At 38.6% G+C, this 27,883-nt stretch overlaps 1 protein-coding gene across 2 annotated transcripts in view; it reads right to left on the bottom strand.

The window, feature by feature from the left end:
- Positions 1-27,883, bottom strand: part of Prkdc (protein kinase, DNA-activated, catalytic subunit) — a 225,635-nt gene that overhangs the window by 168,494 nt on the left and 29,258 nt on the right. For both annotated transcript variants that reach the window (XM_036195022.1, XM_036195023.1), the window contains exons 19-24: positions 20,795-20,878; positions 19,339-19,458; positions 18,604-18,763; positions 5,178-5,284; positions 1,840-1,930; positions 25-185 (exon numbers count right to left, since the gene is read on the bottom strand). In XM_036195022.1, coding sequence (XP_036050915.1) covers positions 25-185; positions 1,840-1,930; positions 5,178-5,284; positions 18,604-18,763; positions 19,339-19,458; positions 20,795-20,878 — 723 coding nt within the window. The remainder of the gene's footprint in view (positions 1-24; positions 186-1,839; positions 1,931-5,177; positions 5,285-18,603; positions 18,764-19,338; positions 19,459-20,794; positions 20,879-27,883) is intronic.

Here is a 27,883-nt window from a genome sequence, read left to right as displayed (position 1 = left end):
GAATGAATGATAGGGGAAAAATACTTTAGTTTGTCGGTCACTAGAAGAAAGAGCCAACTCAGTGACGCGAGGCAGAAAGACATCCAGATAGAGGACAGGCTTCATCTCTCTGAAAGGTACTGCATAGCTGAGCCTCTTCTCCTTGTCCCATGCCACACACTTCTTCATTCTTTCTCCTGATGCAGCTGATGGAAAATGTTACAAGACTGCTTTTCATTCAAGATCTTCCCTCTTACAGCTCATTAGCTAAATTAGGGTACTTTTAAAGCATTTTGTATTTCCTTTTTTCTGCTTCAGATATGAAAGAATATTAAAAACCACTGATGGTTCTTATTTCTAAATTTAACTTAACTAAAACTGTTGTTCAATAGGAACATCCAAATTCAGTAAGAGCTACTTAAAACATATGACAGAAAATAAGTACAATAATAAAAAATAATAATAATAATAAGGGCTTCTCTTTGCCAGGTGTGGTGGTATACATCTTTAATTCTAGCACTTGGAAGGCAGAAGCAGTGGGATCCCTAAGAGTTCTATGCCAGCCAAGACTACCTAGGACTTTTTCTCAAAAAAATAAAAATTAAAATTAAAAAAAAGAAATAAACAAACAAAAAACAAAACAAAAACAAATCTCCTCTTTTGAAGGAACCAGGGAGATGGTTCAGTGGATAAAGTGTTTTCCATACAAGCATGAGAAGCACAGTTCAGATTGCAAGCCTACATATAAATACTGGGTGCAGATGGCAGACTACTTATAATACCTGGAACAAGCTGGCTAGTTAGACTAGATGTACAGGTGAGTCCTTCATTCACCTGAGATCCCACCTCAGAGAATAAGGTGTGAGTAATCAAGGAAGACCCTGGACATCAGCCTCTGGCCTCCACATACACATGTACCACCAAAATTCCTCCTGAAAAAACTAAGTATAGGTTCTAACTTCCTAAATACCTAAAAGTCTCCAGTTAACACTAAATTTCAAAAGCAAAATCAGCTGAGTTTTTCTAATACAAAAACACTCTAAAAATATTCACATATTAAAATGTTAAGTTTATCACTGGAGAGAGGGCTCAGTGGTTAAGAAAAGCACTTGTTGCTCTTGCAGAGGGCCTGTGTTTGGTTCCCAGCACCCACATGATGCCTCACAACCATTTGTAATTCCAGTTCCAGGGAATCAGATGCCCTCTTCTGATCTCCATGGACACCAGGCATGAATGTGGTACATATACATCCTCCATTCAGGCAAAACATGCAAAATAAATATTTTTTTTTTAAGTTAAAAATATGAGAATATTGAGTTTAGCCTTCTCCCATGGTGGCTACTGTTGGTGGGGGCTGTCCTACACCGAAGGTCAGAAGGTGGTGCCTGTACAGATTAAAACGATTTTGAAAATTCAACATGGTAGCACACATCTCAATCCCAGTACTCAGGAGGTAGAAACAGACAGGTCTTTGTGAGTTTGAAGCCTGACTAGTCCGTATAGTGTGGTCCAGGCCAGCTAATTAGGGCTTCATCCTTCTCAAAGGGGAGAGAAATAGAAGGTACATGCTGCACTCTGAATATGACCAGACACAGCAAATTGAAATTGATCAGTTCTGAGGAAATCTGAAATAGAACACTATGCTATGGTAGTTCAAACTGGTGTTCATTGCTACAGTGGCAATAATATTGACTTGGGCACAGTATGTGGAAAATTCTGTAAATACTGGCTATCACTGTCCAGGTGATTCTAAAATCATCAGAAGCATGCCAGGAGAGGCTGGTGACAAGTAAACAGACACACATTCAACTCCAAGTACAAACACATCTATCTACAGGGTTATTTTAGGAAAAAGCTTACCTGTTACAAGATTTTTGTTTATTTGTCCTCCTAGGAATCCCAGAATTTGTACTACTCTAGTTCTTATTTCTTCTAGAGATAGTGCTTCATCCTGAAAATATGTACAAAAAAATGTACAGTTTAAAAATTAAAGTGGCGATGAAGGAATACCTCTTGTTGATGTCTTCTAATAGTTAATTAAATTAAATCCTACCCATCCATAAAAGAAATTTGGTATCTCTTCCAGTTTTTCAGGTGGAGGTCTAGCACAAGGCCAGCAGCTCCAATGTTTGTGGAAGACCCTTTACACTCTTAAGAGTACCTAGAACTCCAAAGAGCTTTTGTTTATATGGGTCACATTCCTAAATACTGCACTAGAAATTCAAACTTTATTCTGTTTTGAGAAATGGAAAAGCCCCACAAATGGACAGTAGTATCAGGACATAATATTATGAATGTAATAAATCAAAACAATTAATGTAATCAATGAATATCATAAATATAGTTACTGAATAAATACTGTGAATGTAATCAATGAATGCCACAAATGTAATTAATATCATGAGTGTAATTAATATCTTGAATGTAATTCATGCCACTGAATTGTAAACTTAAAAACGGTTACAATTGCAAATATTATGTTCTTTAAAAAAATAAGATGGAACGTAATCACCATACATTATATGTGTGTATGAAATTGAAGGCAGCGATGTTCTAAAGTAGAAAGTGGTGATTGTGATGATGGCCTATAAGGATGCTGAACTAAAGTCTATCAAATTGTGCAAACAGGCAAATTGTATACTATATGAATTATTTTTCAATAAAGATTTTATAAAATATAAAAACCCCAAAAAACAAAAAGAAATTCAAACTTTAAAACAGGTACCACTTACAAAAACACTACCCCAATGTTATCTTAAAAACAACATGCAAGGTTGGGGATTTAGCTCAGTGGTAGAGTGTTTGTCTAGCAAGCGCAAGGCCCTGGGTTCGATCCTCAGCTCAAAAAAAAAAAAAAAAAAAAAACCAACAAAAAACAAAACCAAACCAACAAAAACCATGCTTTTATGATAATTGGTTTTTCAAAACAAAAACCCTCCAAAGAGTAGATCTGTTTCACACTAGTGTAAAGGACTTTCATTTTATTCATAGAAATCACAGAGCTCACGGTGTGTGGGTAGATGAAAATGTAGCATTTTGTAGTCATTTTAGATAACTGATTATCCTTCATATCATACAATGTAGAGTGTGAAGCCTAACCAATGAACTTTTACATAAACTCTATTATGCTAAATTCATTTATCTTGCACTTTGAATGGATTTTACAATCATGCATTGTTCATCTGAAAATACTAATTCACTAGAGTAAGCAGATTTCCCAAATGTTGACACATTTCATTGCAGATGCCTAAAATTGCATTTACTGGTATCATCACAAATTTCATGAGAAAAATATGTAAGTATCAGCTATCAAGCTCATTGTAACAGTTTTGTATTAAAGATGTTTCGCTTTAAGTGGCAGGCTTTCTTCATTCATTGAGGGAAGATGTTGGCCAAATACCAAAGTCTTAATTACCTGGGAAGAGGGAATCTCAAATGATGAGCTGGCTGTGGGCATATCTGTGGGGGCATTTTCTTGACTAACTTTTTAATGTAGGAGGACCCAGCCAACTGTGGGTGGTGCTACCCCTGGGGAAGTGGTCTTTGGTTGTATGAGAAAGCAAACCCAGAAAGGTATGTGCAGAGTTTTTTCTCCACGATCTTTGCTTCAGTTCTTCCCTCTAGTTCTTATCCTGGCTTCCTTGATGATGAACTTAACCTGTAAGCCCCAAATACTCTTTCTTTCCACTGAAGAAGTAAAGAGAAATATACACTAACAATTATTATTTTAATACACATCTATCATAATTCAACTATTGCCTTCCACTATGATCCTCTCTGCCTGAGTGCTACAGAACTAAGCAGATACAGGGTAGGTGAGGAAAGAAAGAGAATACACTATTATTATTTTATTTATTTATTTATTTATTTATTTATTTACTTATTTACTTACTTACTTACTTACTTTTTTATTATGGCTAGTGTTCTGCCTGCATGTATCCCTGCAGGCCAGAAGAGGGCACCAGATCTCATTACAGATGGTTGTGAGCCACCATGTGGTTGCTGGGAATTGAACTCAGAACCTTTGGAAGAGCAAGCAGTGCTCTTAACCTCTGAGCCATCTCTCCAGCCCGACTATTATTATTTTAACATGCACCTATCATAATCCAAATACTGCCTTCCACTACGATCCTCTCTGCCTGAGTGCTAAGCAGATACGGGACGGGTTAAATTTTCCCGGGCTTAGTTTGTAGTCCTACTTGTTTCAGCTGGATCCCCTTTTTATCTTGAAAAATCATGCAAAGCTTTCTAAGAAATGGCTGACACAGCAGTCTTTAAACAAGACCCTGTTTGATAAAGAATGTCCTGATCAGTACCCACACCATTTGCTTCTGTAAATATGCTTAAATTGCAATGGAAGCTTTCCTTTAGAGGTCATGAGACCCAGAGACCCCTCTCAGATAGTAATGCAGACAGGGATTTCAGCTGAGTTCTCCAACTCTCTGAATGCTGCTTGGTTTCTCAAGAGCCTGATTTCTATAATGTCCCAGGTTGGTCTGGTCTGTGTTTTATCACACCAACAGAAAGCAAAGTAAGATGCAGTGACCATGAAGGAAGTGGGGATTTCAACACACAATTCAAATATCCTCTAAGAATTGTTCTGCCAGGCAGACTCTTTAAGGCTGCAGGCCTGTAGGTATGCATCTTGTCTCATAACAAGAAATGCTAAATAAAATGCTAAACAAAACAACAACAAAAAATTGTTACACACCACCATACAAAGACCAACCAAACAAAAGTATGGTGGTGGTTTGAATAAGAATGGCCCCTAAGGGCACATATATTTGAATGCTTAGTCATCAGGGCATAGTACTACTTGAGAAGGATTAGGAGATATGGCCTGGTTGGAGTAGGTGTGGCCTTGAAGGAAGTGTGTCACTGGGGTTGGGCCTTGGGGTTTCAAAAGCCCAAGTCATACTCAGTGTCTCTCTCTTCTGTTGCCTGCTGAGCCAGATGTGGAACTCTCAGCTACTTCTTCTGCACCATGTCGGCCTGTGTGCTGCCATTCTCCCTACCATGATAAAAATGGACTCACTTCTGAAACTGTAAGCCAGCCCAAATTAAATGCTTTATTTTATAAGCATTGCTCTTATGGTCATGGTGTCTCTTCACAGCAACAGAATAGTGACTGAGAATTGGTACCAGGGAGCAGGGTATTACAGTGACTTAAGGTAAAGAAAAGACAAAGGATTTCTTACTGATGAAATATTTGTTGTCCTTTTCAGATGCTTCAATACATCTCTATTAAATCCCTTCTGGGCAGCCCGAGAAAGTGCTGATACTTCCCAATGGCTCTTGGTTTCATCTATAGGTAGTAAACAAGAACAAAAAAATTTTTTAAGCAACACCAACACTACATTGTGAAATAGAAACATTAAAGTACTGGTTATTTAAAATATGATCTGAAAACTTAAAACTCCAGAACAAAAAATATTTAGATTAGCTGTCTTTTGAATATCACTGCCCATCAGAAGAAGCTCCACTGGGCTTGGGTAAACCTGTACTTAAAAGAGCCGGAACCATTTTGTGGTTGTAGGAGTTAGTCCTCCCACCTTAGACATAAGCCACATCTGTGACAATCCAAGCCTCATAATCAAATACTTGAAAACATAACAATTTTTATGTTACTACCAGGACAGAAACTATCATTCTGTAACTATCACAGTAATAATTCAGGAGGAACGATGGATGAATAGACACTAAAACTAATTTAGGAGAAGCTTCCAAGAGAAACCATACTATTTATAGTGTCTGTTCTAAAGTTTATTTTATTTTGGGGTAGAGACTGTGGATGAAAATTCTTGAAGGCATCTGTCTATAAAGACTGATTGGCTGCTTAGAATCTCAGTACTGTGGAAAGGTTAGAAGGTTGCAGTCTTGGAGACTAATTATTTATCCTGGGCTAGTCTGGCCTACCAGAATGCCATTCCTTGCCCACCTCAGAACTATCATCTTATGACTATAAAAAACATTTAGAACTTTCGGTTTGGTAGGCAACTTATTTCTATAATCTACAAGCTAAGAATGCCATCAGAGCATCTGGGACCTATGGGTCACTTTTCCCACCTCTCTGATGTACCGACCAATGTATTTTAAGCTTGCCTTATGACTTTTTCTGTTCCATAAAACTATAAAAACTGTGAAACTGCTTCCATGTTAGAACATGGAATTTGGGATAACCTAAAGCTGTGTTCTTATTTTCCTTTAAGATGATGAGAGCTATGGCCAGGCAGGGTGGCATACACTTTTAAACTAGCACTTGGGATGCAGAGGCAGGCAGATCTCTGTGAGTTTGAGGTCAGTCTAGTCTACAGAGTGAGTTCCAGGACAGCCAGAGCTACACAGTAAAACCCTGTCCCACCCTACTGATTCCTCCCAAAACCAACTACAACAACAAAAAAGATGAGAGCTCTGGCTTTTATGGTAGCATGTACATGGGCCATAGCATGTAAGAAGTGGTCAGAGGACAACTTGTTTGGTTCTTTCCATGTGGGTCCAGAGGACCGAATTCAGGTCATAAGGTCAGGAGGTTACTGATCACTGAGCCCACTGAGCTATCTCAAACACCTATCCCTCCCCCACTTTTGAGTAGAACAAATTAAAATTCATTAAGGAAAGTGACAAAACTCTTGGGAATAGAACAGGTTTCAAAGGAGGAATACCCCCTCATTAACATGAATCTAATCATAAGTAAACATTAGAAAAACCCAAACAGACATATGATAATTGAACTTATAGTATACAGTAATGTTTATAAAATACAAGTCCTGAAAGGATCCAAGGAGTAGATGCCAATCAAATTCATGCCAATGTCCTGATTTGAACTTGTTTGCAAAGTTAAATACAGCAATGATTTTGATGTACAAAATGTACATCAAAGAATTGAAGGGTGGTGGGCAACAGGTTGGCAGATTAGTTTTCAGTTTTTCAGGAAAGTTTTCTACTTCCACATTTTACTTATAATTGCTTTCTGACCATACATTATGGGAGGATGCTCTATGACTGTAAATATGGACAAATGACAAACTTTGTAGTTATCTTACAGCAAAGCCTGATGTCCTGAGTTCAATCCCTTGGATACACATGGTGGAAGGAGAAAATTGAGTCCTGTAAGTTGTTCTCTGATCCTCAGTCATGCAAAGTGGCTCATGCATACCTCCCACCCCCAAATAAAATACATTTAAACAAACAAACAAACAAACAAAACACTAAATATTATTGTTCCTCATGAACCTTTGTCACAAATAATTTTTAAAAGTTACAAAATTTTTTTGAAGATTCAGGTTATGGGAACCAATTGCAACATCTATTTATTTCTCTCATAACTATTGAGTTAAATAAAATCTTTGATATGTTCATTTTCTATGGCCTAGATAGTTAATTCTACAGCCATAAAATTTTTATCTGTAGTTTTAAGTTGCATGGTGGCTATGGCTCAGTTCAGCAAATCTTTGGCTCTCAGAAATAAATCCTGATTGTCAAAGGAACTTTGCCACTACCTCTGTTTCTCTAGTTCTTGATTTTTTTTACATCCTGGAAGTGGGTATCTTAGTTAGGGTTTCTATTGCTGCAACAAAACAAAACAAAACAGCAAATTTGGGAGAAAAGGCTTATACTTCAGCATTGCTGTTCATCACTGAAGGAAGTCAGAACAGGAATTCAAACAGAGCAGAATCCCAGAGGCAGGAACAGATGCAGAGGCTGCACACTGGCTTGCTTCCCATGGCTTGCTCAGCCTGCTTTCTTATAGAACCCAGGACCACAGCCCAGGGGTGGCTCCACCCACCATGGACTAAGCCCTCCACCATTGACCAATAAATGATAAAATGCCTTACAGCTGGATCTCAAGGAGGCCTTTTCTCGGCTGAGACTCTTTCGTCTGACGACTCTAGCTTATGTCAAGTTGACACACAAAACCAAACCAGCACAGCTGTTCTTCACAGGTAGGAACAATGAGTTTGGGTTTAGGGCAGCTGACCCGTTAGGGATTGAATAAGTTACTTTCTTGTCACTGTGATAAAACACCATGACCAAGCAACTTATAAAAGTTTATTTGAGCTGTGTTTCCAGAATGCAACATGGCAGGGAAACTTGGCAGCATGGCATGAGCAGAAAGCTGAGAGATGACTTCTCAGCCACAGACATCAAGGAAAGAGAATACTGGAAGTAGACCAAAGCTATAAAACTTTCACAGATAACGCCCCCCTCCCCTGGGGAAGAACTTCCCTTAAGCAAGGCTGCATCTCCTAAACCCTCCAAAACAGTACTACCAAATGATGACCTCTAGGTTTCCACATCACATGTCCTGAACCTGCATCCCTTGTGCCACTACTTCCTTCTGTACCTCAGCCAACCTCTAGGTTTGCAAGAGGACCCACCTAAACTGCATCCACTAACAAATAGGTCCTTTTATGTCACGTCTACCACCACACTCTATACCCAGACTTCCCATGTCCTCCTCCAAGGTCTAGCCTGGTAAGTAGTCCTTACTGTTAGTTATTTAGTGGCGCTCTTACCCGAGAGGAACACGTCCCGAACACGATAAATCCACAGAAGAGCTCTTTATTAATATAGGATATAGGATAGAGGTGACGTGACCGGCCTATGTGAAGCACACACACGAGTGAGGAGAGGAGAGAAGAGAAGAAGAGGAGAGAGGAGAGAGAGACCTGTGCAAAATGGCGCCGGCTTTTTAAAGAGTGAGCTGTGCATGAATACAGGACCACATGTGGCTACTCCACACATGCGTGTAGATTACATGGCCGCGTGAGCGCTTTACATAATCATGTAAAGCCATAGACGGAGTCCTAGTCACACGAGATGTTCTGACCTGGAAATGGCTATTTTGAACCGGAAATAACTAGGCAGTCCACCGGGCAAGCCCAACCGTGTGGACATGTTGTAATTTTCTATCATTTACCACCCTAATACTCATTTTTCAGGAACCAGCCAAATCTAGCCCTGCTACCACAGCCTAGTCTGACCACACACCTGTACCAGCACACTAACTGACCTCTAGGCTTCTGTCAGGACCTGACCTACCTGTACCCACCTACAGATCCCTTTGTGCCACTTCCACCACTGGACTCCATATCCAGACTTACTACATTCTCCTCCAGGGTCTAGCCTGGTGAGTCCCTCTGACTTCTGCTTAGCATGGGTCTTACAACCAATCCAGCAATCTAGTCTGGTCGTCATGACCTTCATTGCAAAAGAGCTCTAGGTTTGGGCCAAGATCCAGCTTACCTATTCCCCAACCCATGTCATAGCCAACCTTTCCACTCATTCTTATCTAATCCCAACCACCAGGCTAGGAACAAGAAGCATATCCTCTCTGTCTACCACATTTCATTCTACCCAACCACTTCCCATCTGCCCCACATCTTCTCTTCTGCCGCAACTGCTCTGTCCTGAACAAATGAGAATCCCAAGAATACCAACCATATGAAAGATTAAGCCAGTACCTTCTCTCCCAAATCTAACAGTCTTATAGAAATGCTTGCCAATGAGAATTACCTAGATGAACTCTAAGACACAGAATGTAAAAAAACAATCATAAACTTCATCAAAGAATTCAAAGACTTTAAAGACAACACAAAGAGACAGCTCTGTGGAATCAAGGAGAACAAGCTTAAGGAGAATAAATGCCTGGAGTGAAGTCCAAGAAAACACAAGTGTAAATCATGAAGATAACCCAAGGTTTAAGATGGAATTCAATCAGGAGATAGAAACAATGACAAGGACTCAAGCTGAAGTGAACATGGAAGTGAAAAATGCACAGCCCAACAAGAAACCCAAAGGAAAGCCTTACAAGTATAATGGATCAAGCAGAAGACAGACTATCTCAAAGACAATTCTAGAACAAATAAACATGAAGCATGGAACTTTAAAACACACACATAAACACACACACACACACACACACACACACACACTCACACAAGAAAGGAAGACAGAAAATGTGGGACACCATGAAAAAAACTGAAATCTTCAAATTATAGGTATAGATGAAGAGTAGATCTTCAGCAAGATCATAGAAAACTTCCCAAACTAAGGAAAGACACACCCATACAGATACAAGGACCACACAAAATACACAATACCAGAAAATAAAATCCCAATGGCATATCATAGTTAAGACACTAAGCATACAGGAAAGACTGTATTGAAGGCTGCAGGAGAAAAAGCACAAGTCACACATAAAGAACAGCACATCAGAATAAAAGCTGATTTCTCAATAAAAACTTTGTAAGCCAGAAGAGCCTGGAGCAATGCATTCCAAGTCTTAAAAGACTATTTATTGATGGCTGCTTTGTTGACATCCATGGGAGGCCTGCCCCTTTCTGAATGGAAACAGAGTAAGAGTGGATGTGGAGGGGAATGAGAAGAAAGAGGGGAGGGGAAACTACAGTTGGGATATAAAATGAATAAATTTAATTAATAGTAATAAAAAAAAGACTATGGCCAACTGAAAATCAAATATCCAGCAAAACTATGTACCCTAACTGAAGGAAAAAATAAAGTTTTCTATTGGAATCTCTAGCCACTCACCAATGACCGTGCATGCACTGGCAAGATGCTTAGTCATTCCAGGTCTTATGTCCTACATAATCCATGCACTGTGTGGTCATGTAATTTGTGCTCAGTGTAATCATGTAATCTATGCGCATGGGTGGCATACCTACATAAACCCATATGCGCATGTGCGGAGGTAATCCATAAAAAGTGGGTCTCTCTCACTGCATGACCATTTCTCATAGGCCTAAGCAATCCCTTCTGTTCCCTTCCCCAATAAGCTCTTATAGTGGGTTTTGTTGTGCCTTGTGGCTTTTATCACAAGGTAAACAGGGCCACTTAATGAATAACATTGCACCACATAATTCACATTTTCCATGACATAATACAAACTAAAAAATTTTACATCCAACAAATTAAACTTAAGGAATATATAGGAAGCAATATTTCAAGCTGAAGAGAGGAACTGAGCTAAAGAGAGGAATTGAAAGACCCCTACCAAAGGCCCAGACACAGTTCCCCCAGAAACCCAAAAGAGCTGAGGGAAGAAATATCGTAAAAATAAACAGAATTGAGTCAGTTCCCCCTTCCTGGAGAGGTGAAGTCAGGTGTTTTGAAAAGAACAAAGTCAGGATGTCTGGTGGTGACCCATTAACCACAAGATGCCCTTCTCCAGAGATAACATGACCAGACCCTGGAGGTGGGTTGTAAAACTCCTGTCAGGGCAAACAGATAAGCTGAAATAAGACAAAGTCCAGGCCCGGGAAAACCTGGACCAATCAAGGATGGACCCGTACTAACCTCCTCCCCTTTAAGGAACTTTGTGGTTTTGCCTATAAAAACTAACTTTCCCCAAGAAAGAGGAACTCTCCTCCTTGCCTGGCTTCTTCAGGTGTGGTGGACAAGGGTTCCCTGCTAGCTTGAACTACGCATGCACATGCGCTGGGTCAAATAAACCTTGCTATTGCATTCTGGACATCTTCGGTCTACGGTGGTCTCTTTGGGGGTCCTAATCTGGGCAGAACAGAATGAGCATGACAGAGAGACTATGGAAAAAATCCAAGGCCCATAATTATTAAAATACAACTTACATCGAGAAGACAACAACACACACACACAAAAATGACCATAATTAACATAAACATTTAAATAATAACTTTAAGTATCAGTGGGCTCAATTCTCCAATCAACACACAGACTGACTGGATGGATCAAGAAACATTTATCTGCTGCCTACAAAGAAGACATTTTAGCTTTACAGAGTTAAAGGATAGACAAAAGTACTCCAATCAAATGGGGCCAGGAAGAAAGCAGGCATCATTATCCTAATAACTAACAAAACAAACTTCAAACTAAAACTAATGAGACTAGATAAAGAGGGACATTTTGTTCTAATCTAAGGATTAATTAACCATTAACAAAGAAAACACTACTGTCCTAAACATACACACAACAAAACTAGGGTGGCCCATTTCATTAAAAATCAACTACTTGATTTAAAGACACAGATAAACATCAATCCATTAATAGTAGGTAATTTCAATATCCAACTTTCTCCAACACATCATTTGGCCAAAAAATAAACAGAAATGGAGAAAAACAGAAGTGACATTATATAATGTCATACAAATAGACTTAACAAGTATCTACAAAATATTCTATCCAAAGACAGAAGAATATGTGTTCAGTAGCATATGGAAGCTTTTCTAAACAGACCACATACTGGGACACGAAACAAATCTACAAATTCAAAAAGATCAAAAGTATACCTTCTATCCTATTTAAGCACAATGTAATAAAACAGCACAATGTAATAAAACTTAAAACAAAAACTCTAGTAATAGCCAAACTCATGGAGATTAAACAACTCATTACTAAATGATGACTAGATCAAAGAAAAAAAAATCAAGAAAAAAAATACAAAATTTAATGGAACTAAATGAAAATGAAAACACAACCCCATTAAACCTCTTGGGCACACAGAGGGAAATTTCTAGCTCTAAGGATCTACATTATGAAATCAGAAAGAACACAAACCAAATGGCTTAATGGTATAGCTCAAAAATGTAGAAAAATAAGAACTAACTAAATCCAAACTCAGCCAACAGCAATAAAAATAAAAATCACGGTAGTACTCAAGTAAAACAACAAAAAGAATCAACAAATCTAAGAGCTAGTTCTTTGAGAAGATAAACAAGATTGACAGACCCTTGGCTCAACTAACCAACAGAAAGAAAGAAAAGATCCAAATTAACAGAATTAGAAATGAGAAGGGAAACATTACAATACACACCAAAGAAATTTAGACTATTATAAGGGAATATTTTATAAATCTGTACTCTTAGGTGGAAAATCTAGAAGAAATGGATAATTTACTAGATCCAGTCAAACCACCAAAATTAAACCAGGAAGAAGCTAATAACTTAAATAGACCCATAACAAATGTGGAGATGGAAAAAGTAATAAAATTACTATTTTATTAGATTTAAAAAATTAGATTAAAAAAAAAAAAGTCCAGGGCCAGATACATTCACAGCAGACTTCTATCAAACTTTGAAATATCTATAGCCAGTCCTTAAATTATTCCAAAAACAAAAAAGAAAAAAAGAAAGAAACTACAAGATCACGCCCAAACTTCTACAAAGCCAATGTCATTTTAATATCCAAACCAGGTAAAGACAGAAAGCAACAAAAAAAGGAAACTACCAGCCAATATCTCTGGTGTATATAGATGCAAATAATGAAAATACTCAGAAATACTTAAATATTTATTTATACAAATTTATTACGAATATATAATAAATTATATTTATAAATATATAAAAAACAAATTTATCATGTTTATAATAGAAATACTCATAACTTACAAACAGAATACAGACATGCATTAAAAAGATTATACACCATAAACAAGTTAGTTTTATCCCTGAAATGTAGGAATGGTTCAACATACTCAAGTCAATAAATGTAATAAACCACATAAATAAACTAAATGACAAAATCACATGATTATATCAATAGATGCAGGAAAGGCCTGGGGGGGGGATCTAACATATCTTCATTATAAAAGTCTTAGAGAACGCAGTATTAGAAGGAACATAACTCAACACAAAAGCTATATATGAGAAAACCCACAGCCAACATTACCCTAAATGGAAAAAAACTTAAAGCAAAATACCACTGAAGTCAGAAATGAAACAGAAATGTCCACTGTAGGGTGCCCAAAGCAGCGTGACCACACAGCTGCCATGACTGACAGGCTTAGAGGCCTAGACACAGCTGCTGTGACAGGCTTAGGGCTAGGCAACACCTGGATCCAGGAAAAGCTGTAAACTAATACCACCCAGGGATCCACCCAGGGATGTGCCAGCATCAAAGGGGAAGTACCTGACCTCCCAAACATTCCAACCCTTAGATAGACAGATGAACCTAAGCCTAGCACACATCTATTTCCCTTTTATAGATACCCCTAGACAAATGTCAGCCAATCAGGGTCCTGAACCCTAGAAATTCCTTCAACCCAACCTCTGCTATGATAAAACCCTACTCCAACTAGGCTGGGGGCTCTCTGTTCTCACCCCCGGGTTAGAAAGACAAAGAGACCAAACTCCAGGCTTGAAATAAAGGCTCTTTGCTTTTACATATGGGATTTGGTCTCTGTAGTAGTCTTTTCAGGGTCCCCCAGATCTGGACAATTCCTTTCAAACACTGTGCTCGAAGCACTGTATGGAGCAATAAGGCGAGAGAAAGAAATTATAGCTGTAAGGATTCTGTCCTTAATTAAGTCATCAGCCTGCTATGGTGTCCCAGCCTAAAAAGTGGGCAGGGCCTCTGTATGTCCTCTTTCCCTTTTCCGACTCCCTCCCCCCTCCGTGTGCCCCCCCTCTTCCTCCTCCCTCTCCCACTCTTTCTCCCTCTCTCCCCTTCTATCCCAATAAAACTCTAGAAAGGTAACTATGGCTCATGACTCCAACACTCTCCTGAGTCGGCATGGCAGGCAGCCAGCCATGAGCACCGCCACCTTAACCAACAACAGCATTAGGAATAGGGTAAGAAAAGTCAAACTACCCCTATTTGCAGATGAAATGATACTACACATTAGAGACCACTGTAAAACCCAAACTGAAAATTCATGAGAATTTTGGGATTAACAATCACAAAAATCCTACTAGAAAACTTATAGAAACATAAACAAATCCAGCAATATGATAGAATACAGAATCAACTTGCACAAATAAAGAGCTTTTCTATACACCAACAACAGTTGTACCGAGGAGATCACAGACACATTCTCATTCACAATAGCCTTAAAAAATAAAATAAAATATTGCTGGCAGTGATGGCACATGCCTTTAATCCTAGCACTCTGGAGGCAGAGGCATTTGGATTGCTGTGAGCTCGAGGCCAGCCTGGTCTACAACGAAGCATTCCAGGACAGCCAGAACTGTTACACAGAGAAAACTTACCTTGAAAAATCCCCCCCCAAAAATAAATAAAATAATAATAATAATTAGTAACAATAAAATAATCTAGGAATAAACCTAACTAAGGAAGTGAAAGACTTCTACAATGAAAACTTTAAATGACTGAATAAAGAAACAGAAAGACAGTAAGAAATGGAAAGATTTTTACTTTTTATCAATTTATCAATTCTTAGAATCAACACTGTGAAAATTATCATTCTACCAAAAGCTAGTTACAAATTCACAGCATTCCCAGTGAAAATTTCCATCTCATTCCTCATGGAAATAGAAAAATCTATCCTAAAATTCAAAAGGAAGCACAAAAGACCCTGGATAGCCACAACAATCCTGAGTGGGAGTGGGGAGGGCATGCTGAAAGGATTATATTTCCAGACCTTAAGATATATCACAGAGTCATAGTAATAAAAACAATACGGTATTGGCTCAAAAACAGACATGTAGACCAACATAACAAAGTTGAAGACCCAAACATGAGCACATGTAATTTCAATCACTTAATATTTGATTGACAAAGACACCAAAAACATAATTTGGAGAAAAGAAGACATCTTCAAAATATGGCACTGGAAAAACTGGATTCCACAAACAGAATAATAAAATAAGACCCATATCTATCACCTTGCCCCAAAACTTAACTCCAAATGGAACAAAGACCTAAACACGTAATCTGAAACTGCTAGAAGAAAACATAGGCTGTGCTCTATAAAATATAGGTATAGGGAAGGATTTCCTGAATAAAACTCTATTTGCAAGCCCGGTGGTGGTAGCACACCTTTAATCCCAGCACTCAGGAGGCAGAGGCTGGAAGATCTCTGTGAGTTCGAGACCAGCCTGGTCTGCAGAGCACGATACAGGACAGGCACCAAACTACACAGAGAAACCCTGTCTCACAAAACAAAACTCCATTTGCCCAAGAATTAAGGCAAACAAGTGACAAGTGGGGCTTCATGAAACTAAATAGCTTCTGCACAGCTAAAGAAAAAGTCAGCCAGGTGAAGAGGAAGCCCACCGAATGGGAGAGAATCTTTGCCAGCTGACAAAGGATTAATATATCTGACAGAGGATTAATATCCAGAATAAATAAAGAACTCAAAAAACAGTCAAAAGACAAATGACTTACTAGAAAATGGACCCAAATAGGGGTTCTCAAAAAGAGGGTGAAAAATGGGTAAAAAAAAAAAAAAAAAAAAAAAAAAGCTCAAAAATAGTATTCACCATAGCCAGCAATTAGAAATATAAATTAAAACAAGTGTGAGATTTCATCTTGCTCCAGTCAGAATGGGTGAGATCAACGAAACGATGAACACATGCTAAAGGACGTGGGGAAAAGGGAGTCCTCACTGTTAGCATTCAGACCCACTTTTTGGAATCCTGGCCAATGAGCAGATAATACCCTGGTATGCCCTATGTTCTGTTCCCTTTAAGAAAGGACTCCTCCCGCTTTGCTCTCTTTCTCTTCCCCCTTCTCGCTAGCAGGCACCTCTCTCTCTCTCTCTTTTCTCTCCCTTTAATAATAAACTCGGCCTCTGGTACTCAAAGCCTCTCAATTAGGAAGTGTTCAGAGGATGCTGGGTGAGCCCTTGCTTTAATCTTGGCATCTCTGTCTCTCACCCACAGTGGGGCACCTTGGAGACAAGGTTTCTCTCTCACCATATCATTACACTCATTCTCTGCTGCTGAGATTCCAAACTGGAGCAGTTAGGATGGAAATCAGTGTGGAGAATTCTCAAAAACTAAAAATAAATTTACCATATGGCCCAGTTATATCACTCATTGGCATATGCCCAAAGGACTTTAATATTCTACACCATGGACACATGGTCAGCCATGTTCATTGCTTCTCTATTCACAATAGCTAAAAAACTGAAACAACCTAAATTTCCTTCAACCAACAAATGCCTAATAAAAATGTGGTACTTAAACGGAATACTATTCAGCTATAAAGAGAAACACAATTGCAAATTTTGCAGAGAAATAGAACTAGAAAAAGGAGGTAGGTAAAATAACAATAAGAATGTCTGGAAAAGCCACAAGTAATTATACTATTAACTAACTTTAAAGAAAAACCCTATGATACATATAATTCTGTGTATAAATGTACATATGTAGTTTTAATGAACTTTTCTCATCTGGGCTGACCATGTTTCCTCTAAGAGTCAAAGATCACCTAACAAAACTTGTATTACCAGATCCAAGAAGACTTCTTTTGAGCTGTTGGTCAAGGCTGTCCAAAAGACTCCCAAAACATACAGTCTATTGTTGTTCCCCTTGGCTACTCAACACCTAGAGGTAGAAGGTAAGTCCCTATTGCTAAACACATCATATACTTCAGAAAGAGGGCCCAGAGACTCTTGAGCTGGAACTGACCTTAAAGTCCTCTCCCTGAGGACTAGTCTCATGGTACTACAAGGCACCATCCAGGTTTTCAAAGGAAGAAGGCAATCAACAGTCTTCCCCAGCTATGATGCTTATGAACCACATCAATAACCAGCATGGCATGACAACCCCTTGGCATACATAGCTTGGAAGTAACCAATACCAATAGCTTTTCTAATTGGACTTAAGACCCTCTCAACAAAAGGGATACCATGTCTGGTACCATAAACCAGCTAAAAAAATCAGTGCCATTGAAGTCAATGTTACTGGAGGAGAATCCTAAAACCACTAATTTACTAAACTATCATAATCCTTAACAACAAACTATAAACATTTGTCCTTATATCCATAAGTAAGTGTAGTCTTCAACCTTCATCAAAGAAACATGTGTTTGCAATAGACAGACTACTACAGAAAAGCACAACCGATCATAATGCAGAATTTTGGGGCACAGTCCCAATGGATACATCTACAAAGCATTACCACACATAGGGTCAAGGAACACTATGGAAGAGGGGGCAGATATCATGTCTCCTACCAATATCAGAAGCTACACCCATAAAGACTTTACTAACATGACTGGCCTAACATTAGCTGAACAAGGATTGCGCCAATGAACATGCCATAACCGGGAGATCAGAGGGTGGTGCTAGCCACTAGTCAAGCATAGAGGTCTGGAGGTCTGTACAGTCAGGAGACAGGAAGTGAAAAGGATGGACAAAGACAGAGAAGTGGGAGGTCTTCAGCTTCTCTGATCTTTTAGCCTTTAACCCAATATCTGACTCCTGGTTTTTATTGATTAGAATAACTAGGATAATGCTTCAGCACACCAATTAGTTGTCCAGTGTAAAAGTCAGCCATGATAACATATTTACAAGTAAGATTATATGGACAACAGATTATATTTAGGAATATAAATGTATACACATATACATATATGTATGCAATAACAGTGAAAAAACAGGTCTTGCATTTGAAGGAGTGGAGAGGGGCATATTGGAGGATCTGAGGAAAGGAAAGGAAGAAATCTTGTAATTAAGTTATAACCTCAAAAAAAAAAAAAAAAACCTTCAGTTTCCAAAATATTAACAAATTCTGAGAAATAATAACCTAAAAGAAAAACCAATCAAACACATTTTGAATATTCTATGTTGAAACTTTACTAGTTGAAAAAAATACTAATAGTCCAATTTTATTATCACACTGCAATTTTATTTATGATACTCATCCCAAGTTCTGTAAAACTTACCAGATAAGATTGAAGTTTTCAGGTATCCATCAAGGCAGGGGAGAATGTCTTTGTAGTAAGGCTGCATTATAGACTTATCAATGTGAACTGACCATTCTTCAAGGGCATCCAGACCTATTTTTGCCAGAGGCATATGGCTCAGGCCCAGCTTGAAAGCCATCTATATGTCAATTCAAACAAGGAAAATTAAAGCAGGAATTTAATACATACAAAAACAAAATCCATCAATTATTTTATGGTTTCTTTTTTTTTAAGATTTATTTATTATGTATATAGTGTTCTGTCCGCATTTTGCCTGCAGGCCAGAAGAGGGCATCAGATCTTATCATAGATGGTTTTGAGCCACCATGTGGTTGCTGGGAATTGAACTCAGGACCTCTGGAAGAGCAGTTAGTGTTCTTAAACTCTGAGCCATCTCTCCAGCCCTATTTTACGGTTTCTAATTGATATGCTTCTATTGTTAGCCCTTAGAAACTGCCAAAGGTTGTAAATAGGCATAGTTTAAAACACCAGAGGACAACTAGGGACAGTGGTCCATGCTGGGGACTTACCGCAGGCTTTCAGTACCTGTGAAACCTAATCCTCAGCTCAATTTGTAAAGGAGGAGCAGAGCTACCAATCAGGAAGTGTTCAGAGGCTGCTGGGTGAGCCCTGGCTTTAATCTTGACACTTCCATGTCTTCTAGTAAACAAAGTGGTGGTAAAAGTAAGGTTATATTCAAGAAAATACACCTACCTGCAATGCAGGAACATAGGCTCTAACATCAAGTTCAATGATGGCATGCGGCAAGGACAGAACAAAGGTTAAACAGGAGGCCAATAGTTCATCTTTGTACTGCTTCATTTGAACTGAAACCTTAACAAGAAAGAACACACAAACAAGTTGTGTATCTGAATATAGCTTACATTTAGGAAATTAATACTCATCCTCTTCTAAAATGTGAAAAACAACCATGCAGTCTTTATTTGATATGACTACAAAACAAAATGCTAATTCTCAGAAAAAGTTAATTTGTTTAGTACTTACTCCCCTTTACATAAAAAGCTAAGGGAAGGAGTGAGGTATCAATGTACATTATAGGTAGACACAAAAATGTTACAATGAAACCCATTATTATAAATAATTATTTATTAATATAGGGCAATAAGAACTACATTTCAGTTGTCAACACTCAGCTGAATTATTTTCCAAGAATTCAAGAGACTTTTTAAACAGCCATTTTTTTTGTGTGTGTAAGTTTTTAAAGGACCTTTCTACCAAGACAAGCCTGCCATCCCAACACTTGCCTACCTGAGGAAATAAGAACCTAAGATCAAGGACAGCCTTAGCTACATTTCAAGACCCTGTCACAAAAAGTAACTAGGGACAGAAGATCCTCACAAGCAAAAGAAAGCACTTGCCATCAAGTCTGACAATGTGGGTTTGACACCCAGGACACACAGGGTGGAAGAAAAAGGGCTTTGGCAGGTGGTTCTCTGACCTCCACACATCACATACATGAATAATAAGTGAACATAAAAAAAAATAATAATCCAAAACCCATCAATCAAGCATATAAACAAAACCTCACTACCAATCTGAATTTAAGGAATCAATTATCAAGGCCAGTGATATGGCTCAGTTAGAGGTGCTTGCTACCAAGACTTGATGAAAGATGACCTGATTTTGCAATCCAGAGTGAAAGGAGAGAACCAACTTCTGCAATTTATCATCTAACATCCATGTGTGCACTATGACACACATAAATAAATGTATTCTATGAAAAAAAAAAAAAAGAGGGGGAGGCCCAATGGCACCCACCTTTGATCCTAGCACTCAGGAGGCAGAGGCAAGCAGAGCAATGGAATTCAAGAATAACCTGGTCTACACAGTGAATTCCAGGCCAGCTAAGGCTGCATAATGAGACCCTGTCTCAAACAAACAAGCAAACAAACAAAACTCAAAATAATAATAAATAACTATGTTACTGACGATCACTAGATTTCTTTACTATACATTTATTTAAGAATATCCTGGCTGGGCGGTGGTGGCTCATGCCTTTAATCCTAGCACTTGGGAGGCAGAGCCAGGCAGATCTCTGTGAGTTTGAGTGAGATCCAGGACAGGCACCAAAACAACACAGAGAAACCCTGTCTTGGGGGAAAAAAAAGAATATCCTGTAATACATTAAGACAGACTACTTAAATATTACCTCTTTGCCAAATTTAGCAAATAAAGCAAAGCAAGAATCCTTTTCTGGATCTTCAGAATGCTTCAGACTCTTTGAGCTAATTCTCTGTTGAATAAAGTAGCAAATTAGTATGTCAAGCAAGAATCAAGCACTTCCAAACCTTTATCTGCCAGTTTTCTGTTTTGTTTTGTTTCACTCCCCTAACCCAGGCCATGGAGGGGCGATGTGTCCAGAAGTACTGAAGGACACCGGGGCACACTTGGAGTGGATGTTTTTTTTTTCTTTTTGGTTTTTTGAGACAGGGTTTCTCTGAAGCTTTGGAGCCTGTCCTGGACTAGCTTTGTAGACCAGGCTGGCCTGGAACTCAGAGATCCATCTGCCTCTGCCTCCCAAGTGCTGGGATTACAGGTGTGCACCACCACCACCCGGCGTATCTGCCAGTTCTTAATCTTTGCCCAAAGGATGAATGCATTCATGTTCCCACAGTCTAGTTTTGGAGGAGAGGGAGTCTCAGTTTCAAGGGTGTATATCAGCAGATACCCAGTAGAAACTGAGCAGGGGAGAAGGTAGACAACTATTCAAAAACCATAGGCAAAGGCTAATGCCATCATTTTATCATCTTCCAGTGAAAAAATACATGTTGGCTACACCCCAGGCTTCTCAGCTGTACAAACTAAGTCATTCCCAAACTTCACAGCACCAAATCAACTGAAGGGTTTGTAACACAGATGTCTGGGGTCTGGTTAGCTAAGTCTTGGGAAAATATGAGACCTCTAGAGTAACACTTTGGTGACAGGATGACTTTGAATTAGAAGACTCTTAAAAAGGTACTTAAAAATCAGAGTAGAAGCTGGGCACTTGAAAGGCAGATGCAGGTGGATCTCTGATTTTGAGGCCAGCCTGGTCTATACAGAAGTTCCAGAACAGCCAGTGCTATTAATAAAGAGAAACCCTGTCTCGAAACACACACACACACACACACACACACACACACACACACACACACATACACACACACAGCAGAGTAGAAAATGCTGCTAACTTTTTGAGTCTTCTAATTGAAAACCACATATTAATTGCATAATTCTTTTTTTTTTTTTTTTTTTTTTTGGTTTTTTGAGACAGGGTTTCTCTGTAGCTTTGGAGCCTGTCCTGGACTAGCTTTGTAGACCAGGCTGGCCTCGAACTCACAGTAATCCACCTGCCTCTGCCTCCCGAGTACTGGAATTACAGGCGTGTGCCACCACTGCCTGGCGTATAATTCTTAAAATTAGACTTTAAAACTACATATGCCATAAACATAAATTTTATAAGCACCCTATACACATAAGAGGTTTAAAACAAACACAAGAATTGTTCCAGTCCTTAAGAAATACTTACCTCTGCCCTGGGACAGAGCTAGTCCCCAGGAAACTCCACCCAATTCTGCCCCAGTTGCTGGCCAGCAAGGAAAACTCCGAGAAGCCAGGCTCCCCCACCAAACCCCCCATTGGACCCTGCAATCTATAAGACCCATGCTTACTCAAATACCCATCTGCTTGTGACCCCAGTAACTCCTGAGACAAGGAATCCACCAGCGCCCATCAGACTAAGAGTTCTCATTAGACCAAGAGTGGCTTCCTAAGACACAGAATCTGTCAGTTTTGACGGGACCAAGAACCCTGATAAGACTAAGAGTGACCCCCTCAGTCACAGAATCAGCTAGCTTTGACTTGAACAAGAGCAGCTCCCTGAGATACAGAATGTACAAGCTCTAATTAGACTAAGAGCTAAGATTGGACTCAGAGGGGGCTCCTGAGACACAGATACAGCAAGCACAGATTAAACCAGACACAGACATTTCTAGCATCTACTGGAGGAAGAGATGAGCAGATGCCAGTGCAAAAATACATACAACAGCATAAAGAAAAATATGGCATCACCAGAACCTAGCCCTTCTACAACAGCAAGACCTGAACATCACAAAGTAGAAGCAGAAGAAAGCGACCTTAAAAATAACTTCATGAAGATGCTAGAGGCTTTTAAAGAACAAATGAAAAATTCCTTTAAAGAAATAGAGGAAAAGAAAAACAAAAAATTGGATGAAATCAATAAATCCCAAGAAAACCATGAAAAAGCAATTAAACACATGAAGGAAATAGTTCAAGATCTGAAAAATTGAAAGAGAAACAACGAAGAAGACAAAAACAGGGAGAATGCTAGAAATAGAAAATCTGAATAAAAGAACAGGAAACACAGATGAAAACATAACCAACAGAATATAAAAGATGGAAGACAAAATCTATAGGGTAAAGGATATAATAGAGGAAATAGATTCATCAAAGAAAACACCAAAGCCAAAAAAGTCATAATACAAAATGTCCAGGAAATGTGGGACACAATGAAAAAGCCTCACAGTCAAAGAAAACACCAAAGCCAAAAAAGTCATAATAACACAAAATGACCAAGAAATCTGGGACACCATGAAAAAGCCAAACCTAAGAATAATAGTGATAGAAGAAGGAGATACTAACTCAAAGATACAGAAAATGTATTCAACAAAATAATGGAAGAAAACTTCCCCAACTTACAGAAAGAAATACCTATGAAGATACAAGAAGCTAATAGAACATCAAATAGACTAGACCCCCAAAGGAAGTCTCCGTGCCACATAATAATTAAACCACTAAACACACAGAATAAAGAAAGATTATTAAGAGCAACAAAGGGAAAAGGCCAAGTGATCTATAAAGGGAGACCCATCAGAATAACACCCAACTTCTCAATGGAGACTTTGAAAGCCAAAAGGTCCTGGACAGATGTAATGCAGACTCTAAGAGACCATGGATGCCAGCCTAGACTAATATACCCAGCAAAACTTTAAATCACCATAGATGAAGTAAACAAGACATTCCAAGACAAAACCAGATTTAAACAATACCTATCTACAAATCCAGCCCTACAGAAAGCACTAGAAGGAAAATTTCAACCTAAGGAAGTCAGATACACCCATGAAAACATAGGCAATAGATAACCCCACAGCAGTAAATTCCAAAGAAGAGAAATACACACACACAACCACCAAAAGATAACAGGAATTAACAATCACTGGTCATTAATATCCCTTATTATCAAAGGACTTAATTTACCTATAAAAAGATACAGCCTAACAGAATGCATAGGAAAAGAGGACCCATCTTTCTGCTGCATACAAGAAACATACCTCAACTTCAAAGAAAGACACTACCTCAGAGCAAAAGGCTGGGGAAAGTCTTTCCAATCAAATGGACCTAAGAAGCAAGCTGGTGTAGCTATCCTAATTTCTTAATAAAAGAGCACCCACATATGTAAAATAAACATAACTAAAGCTTAAATCATACATCAAACCCCACACATTAACAGTAGGAGACTTCGGGCTGGAGACGTGGCTTAGAGGTTAAGAGCACTGACTGCTCTTCCAGAGGTCCTGAGTTCAATTCCCAGCAACCACATGGTGGCTCACAACCATCTATAACGAGATCTGGTGCCATCTTCTGGCCTGCAGTCATACATGCTGTATACATAATAAATAAATAAATCTTAAAAAAAAAAAATAGTGGGAGACTTCAACACCTCACTCTCACCACTGGATATATATGCCAGATCAAATTAACAGAGAAATAAGAGACCTAATTGATGTTATGACTCAAATGGACTTAATCGATATCTACAGAACATTCCACCCTAACAAAAAATAATACATCTTCTTCTCAGCACTCCATGGAACATTCTCTAAAATCAACTACATGCTCAGTTACAAAGCAAATCTCAACAGCTACAAAAAAATTGGGATAACCTCCTATATTCTATCAGACCACCATGCCTTAAAGTTAGATTTCAACAACAACAAAAACTACAGAAAGCCTACAATCTCATGGAAAATGAATAATGCTCAACTGAATCACCAATGGGTAAAGGAAGAAATAAAGAAAGAAATTAAAGACTTCCTTGAATTCAATGAAAATGAATGTACTACAAACACAAACTTAAGGAACACTATGAAAACAGTGCTAAGAGGAAAATTTATAACAATAAATGCCCATATAAAGAAGTTGGAGAAATATCACACTAGTGACTTAACAACACATCTGAAAGCTCTAGAACCAAAAGAAGCAAAGTCATCAGGAGGAATAAATGCCAGGAAATAATCAAATTGAGAACTGAAATCAATAAAATAGAAACAAAGAGAACAATACAAAGAATAAATGAAACAAAGAGTTAGTTCTTTGAGAAAATCAACATGATAGACAGGCCCTTATCTAGACTAACCAAAGGGCAGAGAGAGAATATCCAAATCAGCAAAGTCAGAAATGAAAAGGGAACTATAACAACTGACAACAAGGAAAACCAGAGAACCATCAGGTCATACTTCAAAAATCTGTACTCCACAAAACTGGAAAATCTAAAAGAAATGGACAATTTTCTGGATAGGTACTACATACCAAAGTTAAATCAAGACCAGATAAACAATTTAAATGACCAATAACCCCTAAGGAAATAGAAGCACTCATTAAAAGTCTCCTAACAAAAAAAAACCCCAAAAACAAAAAGCCCAGGACCAGATGGTTTCAACACAGAATTCTACCAGATTTTCAAAGAAGAGTTAATACCAATACTCTTCAAATTGTTCCACTGTGGTGGGTATTGTGTTCCCTGAAATATTGTGTGTTCCCTGAAATAAACATATCTGGGTCAGAGAACAGACAGCCACTAAAACAAAGTCAAAAATGGTGACTAGAAAATGGGAAGAGTAAGCCATAACAGAAGTTGGTCGGTGGTGGTACACACCTTTAATCCCAGCACTTGGGAAGCAGAGCTATCGGATCTCTGAGTTCAAGGCCACTTTAGAAACAGGTAAGCATGGTGACCCACGCCTTTAATCCCAGAAACCCAACCTTAAATCCCAGGGAGTGGGACCAGGAAGAGAAAGGTATATAAGGCATGAGGACCAGGAACTAGAGGAGAAAAGCATGTAGTTAGTTAAGCATTTGGTTGGTTAAGCATTCAGGCTTTGGAGCAACACAGTTCAGCTGAGAGCCATTGGGATGAGGACTCAGAAGCTTCCAGCCTGAGGAAACAGGATCACCTGAGGAACTAGCAAGGTGAGATAGCTGTGGCTTCTGTGTCTCTGATCTTCCAGCATTCACCCCAATAACTGGCCTCAGGTTTGTTTTCATTAATAAGACCTTTTAAGATTCATGCTATATTCCACACAAAAGAAACAGAATGAATATTACCAAACTCCTTTCTGAGGCTATAGTTACTCTGTTACCCAAGCCACAGAAAGATGCAACGAAGAAAGAGAATTACAGACCAATCTCCCTCATGAACATTGATGCAAAAACACTCAATAAAATATTGGCAAACCGACTCCAAGAACACATCAAAAACATTATCCACCATGATCAAGTAGGCTTCATCCCAGAGATGCAAGGATGGTTCAACATATGAAAGTCTGTCGATGTAATACACCACATGAACAAACTGAAAGAAAAACACCACACGATCACTTAATTAGATGCTGAAAAGGCCTTTGACAAAATCCAACACCCCTTCTTGATAAAGGTCTTGGACAGATAAGGAATACAAGGAACATACCTAAACACAATAAGGGCAATCTACAGCAAGCCAACAGCCAACATCAAACTAAATGGAGAGAAACTCAAAGCGATTCCACTAAAATCAGGAACAAGACAAGGCTGTCCACTCTCCCCATACTTATTCAATATAGTACTTGAAGTTCTAGTTAGAGTAATAAGACAGCAAAAGGAGTTCAAGGGGATACAAATTGACAAGGAAGAAGGCAAACTTTCACTGTTTGCAGACGATATGATAGTATACATGAGTGACCCCCAAAAATTCAACCAGGGAACTCCTTACAGCTGATAAACTTTTTCAGTAATGTGGCAGAATACAAGTTTAACTCAAAAAACCAGTAGCCCTCCTATATACAAATGATAAAAGGGCAGAGAAAGAAATCAGAAAAACATCTCCCTTTATAATAGCCACAAATAATATAAAATACCTTGAGGTAAGTCTAAGCAAGTAAAAGACCTGTATGACAACAACTTTAAGTCTCTGAAAAAAGAAATTGAAAAAGATGTCAGAAAATGGAAAGATCTCCCATGCTTATGGATAGGAAGGATTAACACAGTAAAAATGGCAATCTTACCAAAAGCAATCTACAGATTCAATGCAATCCCCATCAAAATCCCAACACAATTCTTCACAGACCTAAACAGAACAATACTCATCTTCATCTGGAAAAACAAAAAACCCAGGATAGCTAAAAGAATCCTGTACAACAAAACCACCTCTGGAGGCATCACCATCCCTGATATCAAGCTCTACTATAATAGTAATAAAAACAGCTTGGTATTGGTGTAAAAACTGACATGTGGACCAATGGAATCGAATTCAAGACCATGCCACTAACCCACACACCTATGAACACCTGATTTTGGACAAAGAAGCCAAAACTGTACAATGCAAAAAAGGAAGTATCTTCAACAAATGGTGCTGGCATAACTGGATGTCAACATGTAGAAGATTGCAAATAGATCCATATCTGTCACAGTCCAAGTGGATCAAAGACCTCAACATAAATCCAGTTACTCTGAACCTGTAGGAAATAGTCTTGATCGTATTGGCACAGGAGACCACTTTCTAAATATAACACCAGTAGCACAGACACTGAAAGAAACAGTTAATAAATGGGATCTCCTGAAACTGAGAAGCAAAAGACACAGTAAATAAGACAAAATGACAACCTACAGAATGGGAAAAGATCTTCATCAACCTCACATCTGACAGAGGGCTGATCTCCAAAATACATAAAGAACTCAAGAAAGTAGACATCAAAATAACAAACAATCCAATTAAAAAGTGGGCTATAGAGCTAAACAGAGAATTCTCAAAGGAGGAATTTAAAGGGCTGAAAAACATTTAAGGAATTGCTCAGCATCCTTAATTATCAGGGAAATGCAAATCAAAAGGACTCTGAGATACCATCTTATACCTCTCAGAATGGATAAGATCAAAAGCACTGCAGACAGCTTATGATGGAGATGTGGAGCAAGGGAAACACTCCTC

Source organism: Onychomys torridus, chromosome 8 (assembly GCF_903995425.1).
Source record: "Onychomys torridus chromosome 8, mOncTor1.1, whole genome shotgun sequence".
In the NCBI taxonomy this organism is placed as follows: Eukaryota; Metazoa; Chordata; class Mammalia; order Rodentia; family Cricetidae; genus Onychomys; species Onychomys torridus.
This window is presented reverse-complemented; position numbering and strand designations above follow the sequence as displayed.